The sequence below is a fragment of the Oncorhynchus keta genome, chromosome 10, assembly GCF_023373465.1.
Source record: "Oncorhynchus keta strain PuntledgeMale-10-30-2019 chromosome 10, Oket_V2, whole genome shotgun sequence".
In the NCBI taxonomy this organism is placed as follows: Eukaryota; Metazoa; Chordata; class Actinopteri; order Salmoniformes; family Salmonidae; genus Oncorhynchus; species Oncorhynchus keta.
This window is the reverse complement of record NC_068430.1, coordinates 45838587-45858878: the sequence shown is the minus strand read 5'-3', so window position 1 is coordinate 45858878 and position 20292 is coordinate 45838587. Positions and strand designations below refer to the sequence as shown.

The 20292-nt window shown below is 42.6% G+C and overlaps 1 protein-coding gene across 2 annotated transcripts; it reads right to left on the bottom strand.

The window, feature by feature from the left end:
* Window positions 1–9560: 9560 nt before the first annotated feature.
* On the bottom strand, window positions 9561–20234 carry c10h6orf89 (chromosome 10 C6orf89 homolog). 2 transcript variants are annotated; one of them, XM_035778346.2, is made up of 8 exons: window positions 20071–20234; window positions 19065–19433; window positions 18473–18638; window positions 18190–18356; window positions 17693–17841; window positions 17232–17367; window positions 13250–13373; window positions 9561–13064 (listed from the first exon to the last, which is right to left on the bottom strand). In XM_035778346.2, exons 2-8 carry the CDS (start codon window positions 19251–19253, stop codon window positions 12982–12984), a joined length of 1014 nt encoding a protein of 337 aa, XP_035634239.1. In that variant the 5' UTR covers window positions 19254–19433; window positions 20071–20234; the 3' UTR covers window positions 9561–12981. The 2 variants fall into 2 exon arrangements, with proteins under 2 accessions (XP_035634239.1, XP_035634240.1); XM_035778347.2 differs by having other exon boundaries at window positions 18208–18356; window positions 20071–20233.
* Window positions 20235–20292: the final 58 nt, after the last annotated feature.

The window sequence follows — 20292 nt, the reverse complement described above, 5'->3', positions numbered from 1 at the left end:
GTCAGCTGATGTGACATTATTGCACTGATGATGACCTAGGAGTTGTGTGTGGTGGCTTGATACATCAGAGAAGAGAAAAGGTATTGAGTGACGGGTATTAACAATCTGTGGCTGTCCTGGACTCTCAACCACTGAATATACCATATTCTATAATATTTGCATTATGTGAATGCACCTAGGTTAGGTTCAAGATGAGTCTATGGGGAGAGGAGATCCGACGTTAAACTGCATTGGATTCAACGTCGGGTAGAAATGAGCGTTTGGACCTCTACAAGCCAGAATGTTGAATAAAACTTCACTGGTAGTCCGTGTGGATAGTCCTTCTGCAGGCAGGCATGTGAAACAACATAACCACAGGAAAGTATCTCTAGCACCCGAAGCACAAGCAGAACCATTTAAACACGTGCACAAGCTCAACATGTACGCGAGTATATGTATCATGCATTCAGAAAGTATTCAGACCCCTTTACTTTTCCCACATTTTGTTACGTTACAGCCTTATTCTAAAATGGATTCAATTGTCCCCCCCCCCTCATCTACACACAATACCACATAATGACAAAAGCAAAAACAGGTTTAGAATTTTTTGCACATGTATTAAAATGAAAAACGAAATATTACATTCACTTAAGTATTCAGGCCCTTTACTCAGTACTATGTTGAAGCACCTTTGGCAGCAATTTCAACCTCGAGTTTTCTTGGGTTTGACATTACAAGCTTGGCACACCTGTATTTGGGGAGTTTCTCCCATTCTTCTGAGTAGATCCTCAAGCTCTGTCGGATGGATGGGGAGTGGTCGCTGCACAGCTATTTTCAGGTCTTTCTAGAGATGTTCGATCGGGTTCAAGTCCGGGACTTGTCCTGAAGCCACTCCTTTATTGTCTTGGCTGTGTGCTTAGGGTCGTTGTCCTGTTGGAAGGTGAACCTTCACCCCAGTCTGAGGTCCTGAGCGCTCTAGAGCAGGTTTTCATCAAAGATCTCTCTGTACTTTGCTCCGTTCATCTTTCACTCGATCATAACTTGTCTCCCAGTCACAGCAAAATATCCCCACAGCATGATGCTGCCACCATGCTTCCCTTTAGGGATGGTGCCAGGTTTCCTTCGAACATGACACTTGGCATTCAAGCCAAAGATTTCAACCTTGGTTTCATCAGACCAGAGAATCTTGTTTCTCATGGTCAGAGTCCTTTAGGTGCCTTTTGGCAAACTTCAACCGGGCTGTCATGGGTCTTTCACTGAGGAGTGGCTTCCGTCTGGCCACTCTATCACAAAAGCCTGATTGGTGTAGTGCTGCAGAGATGGTTGTCCTTATTGAAGGTTCTCCCATCTCCACAGAGGAACTCTGGAGCTCTGTCAAAGTCACCATCGGGTTCTTGGTCAGCTCCCTGGCCAATGCCCTCCCCCAATTTCTCAGTTTGGCCAGGCAGCCAGCTCTAGGAAGAGTGTTGTTGGTTCCAGACTTCTTCCATTTAAGAATGATGGAGGCCACTGTTCTTGGGGACCTTCAATGCTTCAGAAATGTTTTAGTACCCTTTCCCAGATCTGTGCCTCGACACAATTCTCTTGACCTCATGGCTTGTTTTTTTTTGTTGCTGACATGCACTGTCAACAGTGGGACCTTATATAGACAGGTGTGTGCCTTTCCAAATCATGTCCAATCAAATGAATTTGCCACAGGTGGACTCCAATGAAGTTGTAGAAACATCTCAAGGATGATCAATGGAAACAAGACGCACCTGAGCTCAATTTTGAGTCTCATAGCAAAGGGTCTGAAGACTATAGAAATAAGGTAGTTCTGTTTTTATTTTTATACATTTGCAAAACAAAATGAAAACCTGTTTTCGCTTTGTCATTATGAGGTATTGTGTGGAGATTGATAAGAAAAACAATAAATGTAATCAATTTTAGAATAAGGCTGTAACGTAACAAAAAGTCAAGAGGTCTACTTTGAATGTACTGTATGATATACTTTATGTATTTATCTTATGCACTATAGGCACTAACAGTGCTTTGAAATGTTTACGTAAATATACTTTCCTGTGGATATATTGTCATTCCTACCTTCAAAGGACTTACCACACAGACAACTGGTAAAGTAAGTTAAAATAGATGTTTATGTCCTGAGAGAAAGCTGTCCTGATACAATCGCTCATTTATGTCCAATGTAGAATTCAATGAAATTCAAGGTCGTGTTTCCAGGATATGGGGAGGGCAGACAAATATTTTACTGTTAATGGACATAGCTATCTGCTCATGTTGACACAAGGGTTTATGGCATAAGCAGTATGCCATCATTGGGTGCATTTCCATCCGGTTGTCACTGTGCCATCATTTCCAGGTTGTCACTGTATCGGTTTAGATGGGTTCTTTTGGTAAATGAGGGATAGGTTTGCGAATGGCTGAATGAATTATTCTGCAGCAGAACTGGTCAGGCCACACAGCTATCTTTCATTTTAGTAAATTATTGGGAATAATATTTGTTGTACATTATAGTAGGTGTAACAATATGCCATGAAGTATAAAAGGTAGCTTGTCAAGAAGGGATGTGGACTCAAAATAGTCAATTTAAACTGGTTCACAAACTAGGGGTCGAGTGACAACTAAGTAGCTCGTTAACAAGTAAGTAAGCTAAAGTAATCATTACACTGAATGGCAAGTTTACCTAGCTAGCAACTGGCAGACTATTGATGCTATGGCTAGCTTCAAGAAGCACATTTGCTTCACCGTTGTTGTTACAACTAGTTAAAAATCACATAACACCAATGACATCAGCAATCGTTGAATTGCTAGCCCCCTAACCTTGACTACATTTGCAATGTCTTTTGACATGTAGCTAACTACTGTAACGAAAGCGCGCACAAAAGTCTAAATACAACCAGGCCATTACAACACCTTTGAGCTCGAATCAGACATTTGTGACGCAACATGGTTACTCCCGTCGGAAACACCGATAATCGATCCCTAACAAAGCGTTTTCTTTATCTTAATATTTTACCTCAAACTCAAAAGAAATCCAGAAATTCACAAGCCCTTCTTTATTTCCCTCTTCCATTTTCCTATCCCATCTCTCCCTCGGCTTGACAAGTTGCAACGCAAGCTGGGATGCTCACCTGCAGCAGAACGCTAGGCACCAAATAAGCACCAGGGTACCTGAATGTAATGAAAATGAGTTGGGTCACAACACTGATCTATAATCTGTTGTTATGGTGACTTGATAGGCTCAGTGGCGATTTTAGCATGTAAATCTTGGTGGGGCGAAGAAAAAAAGGAAAGTGGAATGCATGCCAGCAATGCCACTACACAACACTAAACAATATACTAATTGCACTATATAACAGTGACAAACGGTGCCCACAAACGGTTAGGGCCTACATAAAGCTGTCCCAACATCTTACCACTGCTACACCTGGCTATCAGTGTAGCGTTGTCTGGCAGCGAAACAGTTCATTCAGCTTGCTTAAACACCCTCTTTGGGATAGGCGTGCCACTAACGCCCCACCTCGACAACATCCGGTGAAATTGCAGAGCACCAAATTCAAAATATTAAACATTCATGAAAATACAAGTGTCTTACATAGTTTAAAAGCTTAACGTCTTGTTAATCCAGCCTCTTTGTTAGATTTCAAAAAGGCTTTACGGCGAAAGCATACCATGCGATTATCTGAGGACAGCGCCCCTCATACAATAGCATTACAAACATTTTCCAAACAAGCAGAGATGTCACAAAAGTCAGAAATAGCTATAAAATAAATAACTTCCCTTTGAAGATCTTCCTCCGTCTGCAATCCCAAGGGTCCCAGCTACATAACAAATGGTCCCTTTGTTCGATAAAGTCCTTTATATCCCAAAAAAGTCAGTTTAGTTGGCACGCTTGATTCAGTAATCCACCGATTTCCATCATTCAAAATGCATACAAATGAATCTCAAAAGTGACCAATAAACCTTTTCAAACAAGTCAAATAACGTTTCTAATCAATCCTCAGGTACCCTAATATGTAAATAAACACGTGCAACAATATTACAGTCAAAATGGGAGCCACCTAGAAAAACTACAAATTATAGTTCATTTTTCAAAAAATAAGCCTGAAACTTTTTCTAAAGACTGTTGACATCTACTGGAAGCCCTAACTCACAGACAGATTATTTTAACAGTTTTGGAAACTTTAGAGTGTTTTCTATTCAATACTACCAATTGTATGCATATCCTAGCTTCTAGACCTGAGTAAAAGGCGGTTTACTTTGGGCACCTCAGTCATCCAAACTTCTGAATACTGCACAAATGTGGTTTCTAATGACAATTGAGATGTACAAACTATAGCATAAGGGGACGACAAGCAGATAAGAGGCAATCTGTAATTTGGTTTAAGACAATGAGTGAGCTAGGACAGGCAATATAACTGTCTGTTAGTCAATATAACTATTTGTTTAACACTTTTGAAATGTACAGCGACAGAATTCAGAACATGGGCGTTCTTACAGTGCTCTCCCTGTACACCAAGTTAGACATGTAGGATAAATAAATGGGGCATATAAGCAGACAATGAAAGCTCTTACAATATTCAATGATTACATTTCTCTAAAACAGGTTATGGTCTACAGTAGAACAGTCAGAACAGTGGGTGAAATTATGAGGGGTAAATAGACCAAATTACTGGGGTGAGGCACATGGACTACTAACACCTTACTCCACAACATTCACTTAGTATTACTTTCTCAGCTACAGTATACATATCTCCCTTGCATGTTACAGCATTTATGAAGCCGAAATACAGTACATTTTTGGACTCACATTGTTGTGCTTTGCTCATTTGAACAGGAAGATGGTGCGGCGGTCCTCATCATTTTAAACTTGGAAAAGAGCCCCTTAATCCCAGATTTGGGACCACACAGCCACTGTCACTGATTCCTTCCAAACCACTTATTGAATTTGCAATTTTCCAACTTGTGTTATGTTTGTCCACCGATGCGTTTTATCTATAATTTATCTTCATATGACAATGATTAAAAAGGATTTCCCAGTAGATTGTCGATTTGATTCATGATGACTGCTAGCTAAGATTTTTAAAGTATGACGTTGACATGATCAGTTCAATCAAAGCTACTGTAGATATAACGTGATTTGACATTTTATCTGTGGCCTTCTTGGATGGGCACTTCTGTGGCAGCAGCTGAAGGGCTAGAACTTTCAATGTCTCCTCTTACATTTGTCAGTGACGTAAAGTACCCATGATTGACAGAAAATTGAGCCAATCACAGCTCAACGCTCCGTATTTTCTGCTGGCTTGTCCAACCACCATAGAAAGCACTGAGCTTGGCTGACACACCTGCATTTAGGAGCTGCCAAAAAATAAACGATGTTTGTACACGGCTTTATTAACTCAATGATATATATCGTTTGATATGTTACACATATTAATGCCAAAATAACATGCAAAACAGGAAAGCCACCCCCCAAAAAAACCAACAGGTGGGGCTCTGCCCTGAATGATGGGTCGCCACTGGATAGGCTAGGGGTTGATACAGGGGTGGGAAGGACTGGTTCTATATATGTTTTTAAGGATCAACTCCGTGACTTTCAACGTGGCACAATCATTGAATGCCACATTTTCCAACAAGTCAGTTTGTGACATTTCTGCCCCGGGCGACTTTGTGTGCCCGACCTCACTAAACGCTGTTGTGGCTGAATGGAAGCAAGTCCCTGCAGAAATGTCTCAACATGTAGTGGAAAGCCTTCCCAGAGTGGAGGCTGTTATAGCAGCAAAAGGTGGGCCAACTCCATATTAATGCCCATGATTTTGGAATGAGATGTTTGACAAGCAGATGTCCACATACTTTTGGTCATGTAGTGCATTTCAAGGACGGGCAACTTCAGTCTTCGGGGGCGTGAGAGGTGTCTCACTTTTTCCCCATCTGTAGCAAACACAGCATATTAAACAAATTACATTCTAAACTGAAGATCATGATTAGTTTCAGTTTGAAGTTGTATTAGTCATGTGTACGGGATACGCATGGTATACATCGTCCAACGAAATGCTTACTTGCAGCTAAGTAACGTCACGCCAGGCTAAGCCTACATGAAACACAGCCCTTATTTTCAAGTGTTTCTAAAAACCCTTATGGGAAAAATGAATGGTAGAAAAACTATAGGACCCATCTCCCTGTTTGACCGCTAGGTTTTATGGGAATTATATATATATTTTTTTGTTGTTGATTATTGAAGTCAGGTGTGTTAGCTGGGGCTGGGGCAAAAGTATGACACCAATCAGACCCTCGAGGACTGGAGTTGACCATCAATTACATATTTAGATCCGTGTGTAAAAATAATCACACTTATTTCTGGAAAATATGTAGCTATATAGGAAAAATCCCTGAATGATTCTAGTATGCATAGAAAAGCAAAGGCTAGCTTTTTCAAACAGAAATTTGCATCCTGTAGCAAACTCCAAAATGTTCTGGGACACTAAAGTCCATGGAGAATAAGAGCACCTCCTCCCAGCTGCCCACTGCACTGAGGCTAGGAAACACTGTCATCACCGATAAATCTACGATAATCAAGATTTTCAATAAGCATTTTCAACAAGCGGCTGGCCATGCTGACCCCCACAGCAACTTGCCCAAGCCTCCCCCATTTCTCCTTCACCCAAATACAGATTGTTCATGTTCTGAAAGAGCTACAGAATCTGGACCCCTACAAATCAGGGCTAGACAATCTGGACCCTCTCGTTCTAAAATTATCTGCCGAAATTGTTGCAACCCTTATTACCAACTTGTTCAAACGCTCTTTCACATCGTCTGAGATTCCTAAAGATTGGAAAGCTGCCATGGTCATACCCCTCTTCAAAGGGGGAGACACTCTAGACCCAAACTGTTACAGACCTATATCCATCCTGCGTTTCTAAAGTCTTTGGAAGCCAAGTTAACAGATCACCGACCATTTCGAATCCCACCGTACCTTCTCCGCTATGCAATCTGGTTTCCGAGCTGGTCATGGGTGCACCTCAGCCACGCTCAAGGTCCTAAACGATATCGTAACCGCCATCGATAAAAGACGATACGATACTGTGCAGCCGTATTCATCGACCTGGCCAAGGCTTTCAACCCTGTCAATCACCGCATTCTTATTGGCAGACTCAACAGCCTTGGTTTCTCAAATTAATGCCTCACCTGGTTCACCAACTACTTCTCAGATAGAGTTCACTGTTGTCCGGACTTCTGTCAGTCTCTATGGGGGTGCCACAGGGTTCAATTCTGGGGCTATTTTCTCTGTATACATCAATGATGTCACTCTTGCTACTGGTGATTCTCTGATCTACCTCTACGCAGACGACACCATTCTGTATACTTCTGGCCCTTCTTTGGGCACTGTTAACAAACCTCCAAACGAGCTTCGATGCCATACAACACTCCTTCCGTGGCCTCCAACTGCTCTTAAGTGCAAGTAAAACTAAATGCATGCTATTCAACCGATCGCTGCCCGCACGTCTTGCATCACTACTCTGGACGGTTCTGACTTAGAATATGTGGACAACTACAAATACCTAGGTGTCTGGTTAGACTGTAAACTCTACTTACAGACTCACATTAAGCATCTCACATTTCCAATCCAAAATTAAATGTAGAATCAGCTTCCTATTTCGCAACAAAGCCTCCTTCACTCATGCTGCCAAACATACCCTCGTAAAACTGACTATCCTACCGATCTTCGACTTTAGCGATGTCATTTACAAAATAGCCTCAAACACTCTACTCAGCAAATTGGATGCCGTCTATCACAGTGCCATCAGTTTAGTCACCAAAGCCCCATATACCACCCACCATTGCGACCTGTATGCTCTCGTTGGCTGGCCCTCGATTCATATTCGTCGCAAAACCCACTGGCTCCAGGTCATCTATAAGTCTTTGCTAGGTAAATCCCCGCTTTATCTCAGCTCACTGATCACCATAGCAGCACCCACCCGTAGCACGCGCTCCAGCAGGTATATTTTACTTGTCATTCCCAAAGCCAACTCCTCCTTTGGATGCCTTTCCATCCAGTTTTCTGCTGCCAATGACTGGAACAAATTGCAAAAATCACTGAAGTTGGAGACTTACATCACCCTCACTAACTTTAAGCATCAGCTGTCAGAGCAGCTTACCGATCATTGCACCTGTACATGTAACGGATGTGAAACGGCTAGCTTAGTTAGCGGTGTGCGCTAAATAGCGTTTCAATCGGTTACGTCACTTGCTCTGAGACCTTGAAGTAGTAATTCCCCTTGCTCTGCAAGGGCCGCGGCTTTTGTGGAGCGATGGGTAACGATGCTTCGAGGGTGACTGTTGTCGTTGTGTGCAGAAGGTCCCTGGTTCGCGCCCGGGTATGGGCGAGGGGACGGTTTAAAAGTATACTGTTACATACACAGCCCATCTGTAAACAACCCAACTACCTCATCCCCATATTATTCTTGTTTGCTCCTTTGCACCCCAGTATCTCTACTTGCACATTCATTTTCTGCACATCTATCACTCCAGTGTTAATGCTAAATTGTAATTATTTTGCCACTATGGCCTATTTATTGCCTTACCTCCCTAAATCTTACTACATTTGCACACACTGCATATAGATTTTTCTAACGTGTTATTGACTGTATGTTTGTTTATCCCATGCGTAACTCTGTGTTTGTGTCACACTGCTTTGCTTTATCTTGGCCAGATCACAGTTGTAAATGAGAACTTGTTCTCAACTGGCCTACCTGGATAAATAAAAGGTGAAATAAAATGAACATACCTGACAAGCAACCTCACTCACAGTAGACCGGAAACACATTTATTTATAAATATTATCCTAACATTCAGCGTCTGACAGATGTCATGACGCTAGCCCTCTTGAATTGAATTGAAGTGACCCCCCCTCCTTAGGAGGGGGCAGTTTTTGCAACAGCTCCATAAATTCCTGGCAGAGGCCCTCTTCTCCCTTGCAACATACAGTATGGAGTGTCACAGTAAGACAAAGGGACTCTCCCGCCAAATACTCCTACCTCCCGAACTCTGAACTATTGATCACTCAAGAAGTAAGTCCTAGATTGCAACCTAACAGACTGCAGCTGGAAAGGTAGAAAATCTAGTAAGAACATTGACCCAGAAGAATCAACAAAGGACAATGGCGACATCAACTGGGCAAACCAAAGCCTCACACCAGCTCAACTATCAAAGGCAGCTTCACATAAATACAATGCATTACCTTTCTCCGAACGAGCGATCATTAGTGGCATAGGTATTTGTGAGAATAGCTTCCCATGTCCGATAGTGACCCATTCCTTAGTCTTCCTTCTGTACTTCCTTTATTATCTCTGAATCTATCGTGTTATAACCAAACTGTTTTTGTTTAGTCCACTAGGGATGGTATTTACTGTATAATGTTATTATGTATTGTATATTCTGTAATTGTTTAATTAGTTAGTAAATAATTGCGCAAATGTGGATGGATGATTCATAGTAAAGGCTGGGTTCGTAGATAACCAAGAATTTTACAACTTTCAGATGAGACTGATATTATGTAAATAGTAATTAATGACTGACTGCTATTGATATAAAATATAATGTATTTAAAAAAAATGATTTAACCTTTATTTAACTAGGCAAGTCAGTTAAGAACAAATTCTTATTTACAATGATGGCCTAGGAACAGTGGGTTAACAGCCTTGTTCAGGGGCAGAATGACAGATTTATACCTTGTCAGCTCAGGGATTCGATCTAGCAACCTTTTGGTTACTGGCCCAACACTCTTAACCACTTCGCTACCTGCCACTATTTAAGAATGGATTTGGGAGATAGCCACTCTATATAAACTAACTCTTCCGTGGTGCCCCAGGTTATTAACGAGTGGCTTAATTCAATCACAATCGATTTGATAATAGCTTGGCATCACATTAACGAAGCCAGAGACGACACAGGAGTGCATGAAATCAAACTATTTGATATAATGCTCTCTGATTTTAAGATCCAACATGGAGATTGCACATTTTATAACATCATGATTTAAAGGGATATCAAAAATACAATAGTCAAACTAAAGTGTTGATTTCCATGACACCTATTAAGCACACACACAACCAAAACAAGTGTCCAATTCTTGACTCACATTGCAATTTGATCATACAAAACTATTGTTCAAAGCCAATAAGAAAAGGTTGAATTGCCACTTTCACCAAAGTAATCACATTTAAAGCCAGTGATATACATCGCCCCGTTTTCAATACAAAGAACCCACAGTGGACTGCTTGAAGGACACCAAATTAAGTAGCCTTGAGCTTGCTAACAGAAAAATAAAATAAAACAGGGAGAATATTAGCTACAGATAGTATGCCAGATAATGTGATATAACCTATTATAAAAGTCTCTGGTTACTGGACCCCAAAAATATTTGGTTCTATCACATTATCTGGCATACAATCTGTAGATAGGATAATATATGCAATGACATACAGTGCACTATAAGAAAGGCGCGTTATGAAAAAGACAAGCTTGAACTCAAGGGAAATGTGTCAGGTTTAGGAAGGAGGTGATATTGGTTGGTCAAAACCGAGGGCCTTGAACCACAACTATATTTTGAGTGTCAAAGAAGATGTAATGGTAAAGATATCTCACCCACCCAACTGGGTTTCAGACAGGAGAGAGAAACCGAGAGCCACTTTGTGTGGATTCTAATTTATATCCACCCAGAGAACTTTGATGGGTGGATGGATATAAATGGCATGTTATGGAAGGGTCCAGAAACTTTTTTGCTATTTCACTTGTTTTTGAGAAACTTACCCCAGAAACTTACCCCTTTAGATGTACACATGAAATTGTCTCAGCAACTTAATATTATATTTTGGATAAGTTCCTCAAAAACAAGTGAAATATCAAAGAAAATGTCTGGACCCTTCTAACATGCCATTTAAATATTTTTTTAAAGATTTGGTAAAATAAATTAAAAAATAATCGAACTTCTTCAATAGACTATTTTTGTCACTATCCTCAGAGTTAATACAAAGGAGGGAATTAAACATGTGTACTACCAAAATAACAGATGCATTCATAGTATGTATTATGCAATATGGCAGTAGTACATGCCAATACATCCACAGTCATGAAGAGATGAACAATAACAACCACTTAGGTTCCACTTAGGTTCCAGTACATGGACATCATTTGAACTTGAAACAATAAATAATGATAAAAGAAGGCAGCTCCAACAGGAAAACAGATTAATTTAAAATGTTAAAATATAGCTTAACAATAAGGCCATACATAATGTGACAATGGTGAATTCTGAGAGATTAAAACGCTATAAACACTATGTTGACAATAGAACCGGATCAAATCTCTGAACATCGATATTCCATGTCGCTATTCACATAATAATAAGGAATTCCCCTCAACCATGCCCACAAATTGGGGAAAACAAAACGTATTTCCCATTGACCCCCAGTGTAAAAGAGCCAACTCATCAATTTTTTGGTAAACAGAAATAACAAAACATGGAGAAAATCTGCTGTGTTGTTCAATGTACATGTAACCAGGTCAAAAATCACGACCAGCAGTTCCAAATGCTCCCACACAGGGAAATGGAGCCTGCGAGAAGAGCCCTGTGGCTATTCTCGGCGTGGGAGATGCGGGGACCTGGTGTCTAAGTAGGCTAAAAGGTAGCTGTGTGTGGAAAACATTTAATCATAGGTAAGACATTTAACTTGTTTAGTATAGTCCGTTTGTAACGCCACTCACTACTGTTTTTGTTTGTTTTGTGTTTGTTTGCCTTGGCTAGCTTAATTAATGCTCCGGTCGGTAGCCGGTAGCATTCACTCAGCTGCTAGCACCATCATGTAAAGGTGCATGAGGGAAGCCCTAGAATATTTGTTTTTTTCCTAAGTAGTGAGAAGGCAAGCAATGTTGAAACAACAAGAAAATTGCATTTGAAAATGTTTTGGCTGTGAACCAATGGGGTAACCTAGGTAACTACAGGCTGTTTTCCCCATAAAACGTTGCGGCCCTGCCGCTTATCTAATACTGACTGGGACTATAGCGTTAGTGACAAAACATCAAACACTGACATCACTAAAACAAACTCTGGCTTGTTAGTGCTCACGCGGGAGACTGGATGACAGGGGAAAAAGCAGTGACAAAAGAAAAACAGTTAGTGAAATAGCATTTCAGTCTTTCTGAAATTATGGCACAAGCACTTATCAACTATATATTAAATACAATATCTGCACTTTCAGTAATCAAATGCAATTCCCTAAACTGACAAATCAATTTCATACATCCTCCTAACCAACTGTCATTGTTACACTAGCAGCGACATGTTGAACTTAGGTGATGAATACGGTCCGGTATAAGAGTGAGTAGATGAAGGGAGGGCAGCGCCACAAAACTGTCCCATTTTTCCTGTTGTGGCGGTGTGATTTGATCACAACTAAAAAACATAACCAAAACAATCTTGAACATTCCAACTGAACAAAACAGAGACAACTACTTCTGATGTTCAAAAAAATTAAAATCAGTCACTCTCTCCATTTTTCTTCTGAGGCAAACGGTCCGAGTTTGAGAACATTCCAGCCTCTTCCTCATCGAGACACACACCTCCAAGCCTGAGAGTGGTCGCTCCCTGCTTACAACCATCCAGTTGTCTTAGATCTGCGAAGGGTTATCAACAAAGAGGCACAAGTAGGGGCTAGAAAGGAGTTTGGTATTAGGCCAGAGAAGGGTAGGGGAGATGATAGGTGTTCAGATTTCTTCAGTCTATATTGTGCCTGTGGTGAGTGTGCTTTCCCATACCTAGAGGAGGGCGGGACTAGCCTGCAAGGGACGGTTAAAAGGTCCAATCACACTCGGACTCTACAGGAAGTGATATTCTCAGCCAGTATGCAGATGTCAAGACCGGAATGGAGTTTCAAGAGTTCTGTAAGACAGAACCCTTCACTCTCTCCCTCAGTCTTCCTCCCATTCGGTTGTTCCTCTCCTCCCTCAGAAAGTGGAGCCGTCACAAACTATGTTTTGGTCTCGACCGGGAAACAGCTCCATCTGCCAGTAAAGCGGGTCAGCGTACACTGGCAGGGTCAAAGCACAAAGGTCACAATGAGGTCAAACTAAAATGGAAATTTGTATAGGTCTAAATCAGGCTTTGGTTACTGCCTAGCACAAAGACACAATTCAAATAATTAACTAATAATGGTTACAGTATACTTACAATATTACACAGTATACTTGCAGTGTGTGTGTGTGTTCTTCTCACCCATATCTCCAGGTCCCAGCCAGAGGTTGAAGGAGCTGCAGTGTTTCTGACAGTGGTGGACCGGGAGCACTCTAACTGTGGGCAGGCCCTCTCCTACCACCAGCCAGCCCAGCACTCGCACCCCCTGAAACACACACGCACAATACCACTAACAGCACACAGCTGAATCAAGACAAACACCATAACAACAAACATACAGTGCCTTCGGAAAGCATTCAGACCCCTTGACTTTTTCAACATTTTGTTACGTTTACAGCCCAATTCTAAAATGTATTTGCTAATAAAAACAAAACCTGAAATATCACATTTACATAACTATCCAGACTTTGTTGAAGCAGTTTTGGCAGCCATTACAGAATTGAGTCTTCTTGGGTATGATGCTACAAGCTTGGCACACCTGTATTTGGGGAGTTTCTCCCATTCTTCTCTGCAGATCCTCTCAAGCTCTGTCAGGTTAGATGGGGAACGTTGCTGCACAGCTATTCAGGTTCCTCCAGAGATGTTCGATCGGGTTCAAGTCCGGGCTCTGGCTGGGCCACTCAAGGACATTCAGAGACTTGTCCCGAATCCACTCCTGCGTTGTGTGGGCTGTGTGCTTAGGGTCGTTGTCCTGTTGGAAGTTAAACCTTCGCCCCAGTCTGAGGTCCTGAGCGCTCTGGAGCAGGTTTTCATCAAGGAGCTCTCTGTACTTTGCTCTGTTCATCTTTTCCTTGATCCTGACAAGTCTCCCAGTCCCTGTTTCTGAAAATCATCACCTCAGCATGATTCTGCCACCACCACGCTTCACCGCAGGAATGGTGCCATGTTTCCACCAGACGTGATGCTTGGCATTCAGGCGAAATAGTTCAATCTTGGTTTAATCAGAACAGAGAATCTTGTTTCTTATGGTGAGAGTCTTTTGGTACCTTTTGGCAAACTCCAACTGGGCTGTCATGGGTCTTTTACTGAGGAGTGGCTTCCGTCTGGCCACTCTACAATAAAGGCCTGATTGGTGGAGTGCTGCAGAGATGGTTGTCCTTATGGAAGGTTCTCCCATCTCCACAGAGGAACTCTGGAGCTCTGTCAGTGGCCATCTGGTATCTGGTTCTTGGTCACCTCCCTGACAAAAGCCCCCACACCCCACACCTTTATTTAACCAGGTAGGCTAGAACAAGTTCTCATTTGCCACTGCGACCTGGCCAAGATAAAGCATAGCAATTCGACACATACAAAAACAGAGTTACACATGGAATAAACAAAACATCGTCAATAATACAGTTGAACAAAATAAAACAAGAAGTCTATATACAGTGAATGCAAATGAGGTAAGTTAAGAGAGTTAAGGCAATAAATAGGCCATGTTGGCGAAGTAATTACAATATAGCAATTAAACACTGGAATGGTAGATGTGGAGAAGATGAATGTGCAAGTAGAGATACTGCGGTGCAAAGGAGCAAGATAAATAAACAAATACAGTATGGGGATGAGGTAGGTAGATAGATGGGCAGTTTACAGATGGGCTATGTACAGGTGCAGTGATCTGTGAGCTGCTCTGACAGCTGATGCTTAAAGCTAGTGAGGGCGATATGAGTCTCCAGCTTGAGAGATTTTTGCAGTTCGTTCCAGTCATTGGTGGCAGAGAACTGGAAGGAAAGACGACCAAAGGAGGAATTGGCTTTGGGGGTGACCAGTGAGATATACCTGCTGGAGCATATGCTACGAGTGGGTGCTGCTATGGTGACCAGTGAGCTGAGATAAGGTGGGGCTTTACCTAGCAGAGACTTGAAGATAACCTGTAGCCAGTGGGTTTGGTGACGAGTATGAGGCGAGGGCCAACCAACGAGAGCGAACAGGTCGCAATGGTGGGTAGTGTATGGGGACAAAACGGATGGCACTGTGATAGACTGCATCCAGTTTGTTGAGTAGAGTGTTGGAGGCTATTTTATAGATGACATCACCGAAGTCAAGGATCGGTAGGTTGGTCAGTTTTACGAGGGTATGTTTGGCAGCATAAATGAAGGATGCTTTGTTGCGATATAGGAAGCCAATTCTAGAATACATTTTGGATTGGAGATGCTTAATGTGAGTCTGGAAGGAGAGTTTACGGTCTAACCAGACACCTAGGTATTTGTAGTTGTCCACGTATTCTAAGTCAGAGCCGTCCAGAGTAGTGATGTTGGACGGGTGAGCAGGTGCGGGCAGGGATCGGTTGAATAGCATGCATTTAGTTTTACTTGCGTTTAAGAGCAGTTGGAGGCCACGGAAGGAGAGTTGTATGGCATTGAAACTCGTCTGGAGGTTAGTTAATTAACAGTGTCTAAAGAAGGGCGAAAAGTATACAGAATGGAGTCATCTGCGTAGAGGTGGAGTAGAGAATCACCAGCAGCAAGAGCAACATCATTGATGTATACAGAGAAGAGAGTCGACCCGAGGATTAAACCCTGTGGCACCCCCATAAAGACTGCCAGAGGTCCAGACAAAAGGCCTTCCGATTTAACTCTATCAGATAAGTAGTTGGTAAACCAGGCGAGGCAATCATTTGAGAAACCAAGGCTGCCAAGTCTTCCAATAAGAATGTGGTGATTGACAGAGTCGAAAGCCTTGGCCAGGTCGATGGATACAGCTGCACATTAATGTCTCTTATCGATGGCGGTTATGATGTCGTTTAGGACATTGAGCATGGCTGAGGTGCACCCATGACCAGCTCTAAAACCAGATTGCATAGCGGAGAAGGTACGGTGGGATTCGAAATGGTCGGTAATCTGCTTGTTAACTTGGCTTTCGAATACCTTAGAAAGACATGGTAGGATAGATATATGTCTATAGCAGTTTGGGTTTAGAGTGTGAAGAGGGGGTTGACTGCGGCAGCTTTCAATCTTTGGGAATCTCAAACAATACGAAAGAGGTTGAACAGGCTAGTAATAGGGGTTGCAACAATTTCGGCAGATAATTTTAGAAAGAGAGGGTCCAGATTGTTTAGCCCGGCTAATTTGTAGGGGTCCAGATTCTGCAGCTCTTTCAGAACATCAGCTATCTGGATTTGGGTAAAGGAGAAATGGTGGGGGGATTTGGCGGATTACTGAGGAGGGTGCCGAGCAGTTGACCGGGGTTGGGGTAGCCAGCTGGAAAGCATGGCCAGCCGTAGAGAAATTCCCAATTATAGTGGATTTATCGGTGGTGAGTGTTTCCTAGCCTCAGAGCAGTGGGCAGTTGGGAGGAGGTGCTCTTATCCTCCATGGACTTTAGTGTCCTAGAACTTTTTTGAGTTAGTACTACAGGATGCAAATTTCTTGCCTTAGCTTTCCTAACTGCCTGTGTATATTTGTTCCTAACTTCCCTGAAAAGTTGCATATCATGGGGGCTATTCGATGCTAATGCAGAATGCCACAGGATGTTTTTGTGTTGGTCAAGGGCAGACAGGTCTGGAGTGAACCAAGGACTATATCTAGTCCACACTCCGATTACTCAGTTTGTCCTGGCGGCCAGCTCTCGGAGTCTTGGTGGTTTCAAACTTCCCCAGATCTGTGCCTTCAAACAATCCTGTCTCAAAGTCCTACGTACCATTTTTTTGACCTCGTGACTTGATTTTTGCTCTGACATGCACTGTCAACTGTTGGACCTTATATAGACAGGTACGTGCCTTTCCAAATCATGTCCAATTAATTGAATTTACCGCAGGTGGACTCCAAGTTGTAGAAACATCAAGGATGATCAATGGGAACAGGATGCATCTGAGCTCAATTTCGAGCCTCATAGTAAAGGGTCTAGTGTAAATAAGGTAACTGTTTATTTTATTTTTTATACATTTGCAAAAAATCTAAAAACCTGTATTCGCTTTGACATTATGGGGTACTGTGTGTACATTGCTGAGGATTGTTTTTTATTTGAATTTTTAATCCATTTTAGTAATAACAAAATGTGGAAAAAGTCAAGGGGTCTGAATACTTTCCCGAAGGCACCGTACATGCTTGTCTATTTGGACTTCGTTAGAGGCCAGACTCACTCTGCTCTGAGAGTTGGCACTATGCGTGACCAGGCAACGCTGCAATGTTGTTCCGGCGCTGTCCAGTAGGGGACATAGCTCAGCCTTGGGGAACAGCCACCTTAACACCTTCTCTCTGGCCACAGATGTAAACCTCCTAGAGAAAGAAGGGGAGGACACTGACAAATGCATCCTTCTTTTCTTCCTTCCTTGAGACCTGTTTACTAAATCATATGCATTTGTGGGTGTGGTTGGGATTCTCTGTGTGTGCATGTGCATATCTGCACGCAAGTGTGTGTGTTTGTATCTATATCACATTTTATTTGTCACATGCGCCGAATACAACAGGCCTTACAGTGAAATGCTTACTCACAAGCCCTTAACCAACAATGCAGTTAAGACAAATACCTACAAAAATAAAGTAACAAATAATTAAAGAGCAGCATATATGCATTAGTGTGTGCGTGTAAGTGTGTGTGTACCAGAGCAGGGTGAAGTTTGCTGGGCCCTGTGGAAAACCCTCGTCATGTGACAGTAAGTTGTCTTTCTCCACTAGTATACTCATGGAGCCAGAGTGGGCGGAGTAGAGCTCCTCTAGCTGCTGCCTCTGCATGCACAGATACTCCCCACCCTGCATAAAGACAGGGGACATACGTCGGGCACAGGGCAGAAAAGACAGCCGATGTTAGCTAAATGAACTAGCACAATATGTATATGCTTTATGCTGTGATGGACCTGTAAACAATAAGCAGACTGGACACTCACTTTCAGGTACATTGTTGTTTTTCCAGTCGAACTAAGATTTTCAGTCTAACAAAAACATTTCCTTTCAGTGATATTGCTGTTTTCCTGTTGAACTAAAATGTATATTTGAGTACATTTGTATGGTGTTAGTGTTTCAAGTTTTATTAGCCATTCAGTATGTACGGGACACGCATGGTATACATCATCCAACGAAATGCTTACTTGAAATTCTTACTTGCAGTGGTGGTCGTACCTTAAGCAGCACAGGTTGTGGCCCCCTGCGCATGGCTGCAGACTCTCCGAGGGTCTCGGGGACCTCCAGCACAGAGGAGACCTCTGCACAGCCAGAACAGTTGACCAGGCCCTGCCGCAGAGCCCCCACACTCCACCAGTCATGGAAACCTACAGGAGAGAGACAGTCCGGAAGCTGTTATTACACACACACTGGCTAGGAACAAAGATCCAACTATAGTGAACAACTAGTGTCTAACATAGGTCTTTTCCCTCAGTAGCTGTACCTTGCAGGTTGTACTTCTTGGAGATGGGCAGAGCTAGTAGTCTGACGTGGCTGAGGGGGGAGGACCAGTTGTGTCCCCCCGTGTACATCACACCTAGCTGGGGCCGAGTCTGGGGGTAGGTGAAGGCCAGCACCACCACCAACAGAAAGCCTACCGCTACCACAAACTACAGTAAGGAGATGAGGACAAGTGAGAGGATGGTTGATCAATGCAGAGATTGACATTAAGGGTTGTCTAATTACCGGGGCAAGTGACCTGAGTAGACCTGCAAATTGAGCCTGCTCTGAGGTTTCAACCTTGGGCAGGTGAGTTTTGGACTGATAACCAAAATGCAAAGAATTCCAGTAGTCTGGTCTTGCTGGGTCCTCCCGTGTGTAGGTGAATAGCCACTTTACATTTTCAGGCAAGTGATCATAATCTTCCAGCAACCCAAAAAAATGCTCCTTACTTGCCCAATGGGCGAGTGCCTTTCAAACCTTAATGTCAATCCCTGCAATGTGCTTTTGATATGTTGATAGCTGTTGGACATCGAAAGTCCCATTGCTTGATATATGATCTGTGGCCACCACGTGTGTGTGTGTGCACATCTTACCTTGATAGTGGCTCGAAGGATAGGGAATTGTGGCGGGTCTCTTCGAGGCTCGTTGGTCTCCAGGACTTGTTTGATAAACTTCTCGATCTCCCTCTCTGACATGCCATAGCGATACCCAGACTGGCGGAGAATATCGATGCTCTCTGACAGCTTGTCGTAGATGCAAGGCTCACTCAGGGTGGTGCCCATGACAAACGTGGTCCAAATGAATCTAGTCAACAGTTATTTTAGAAGGGACAGTGCCTCTAGTCTTCGGTTTGTTGCTGTGTAACTCATATTCCCTCGGAGGTTGGGAAAAACAGCACTTCCAAAGCCCCAGACAGAAGTTACACAAACAATCCAGATGATATAGCGGAACTTGGCCTTGGACTGTGGTCAAAAACATACACATTGTCAATGTCAACACAAGCATTCAGAGGCCCACATGAACTGTAAGCAATAACAACAAAAAATGGTTAGATTGACACCGAGTTGAACTTGGTCGACGCGTTCTGTACATTTGTAGTTTTATGTTAAGGACATATGCCTCTGCCTGCTTAGATGTTGTCCCAACGTTTTCAACCTCTCAATTGTTTGTTGACATTATTGTCACGTGCACATAAATTGAACCTTTAAACTAGGCAAGTCAGTTAAGAACACATTCTTATTTACAATGACGGCCTACCCTGGCCAAACCCTAACGCCGCAGGGCCAATTGTGCGCCACCCTATGGGAATACCAATCACGGCCGCTAGTGATACAGCCAGGAATCGACCCAGGGTCTGTAGAGACGCTTCTAACACTGTGATACAGTGCCTTAGACCACTGCGCCACTCGGGAGCCCCAGTGAATCCAGAAATTAGTGTCAGTTGCAGCAGTGGGGTGAAGAAATAAAGCGAGCTAAGTGGCTAGGGTCAGATATTTACGAAAATGAGTCTCTGCTAGGGTTACTAGCTAGCTAACAGGTGTAGCTATATTTTATAAGATCAAGTAAATATAATTTGTCAAACAGTGACCACAAACTCACCGTAATTCACGGTTAATGTGCAATTACAGGTCCACTATGTCTTGCTCATATTTAGCTTCGTGTCGACCAACCAACCTTTCCCCACTTTTCTTGGTGCTTGAGAATTTGCGATGTCACTTGACTTCCCGGTTTTACAGATTCAAGTTGAGAGTGTCAACATCAGATTCGAGTAGCAAAACTAAAGATTGATGTTTAAATATAATATAATTAGTACAATTGTAT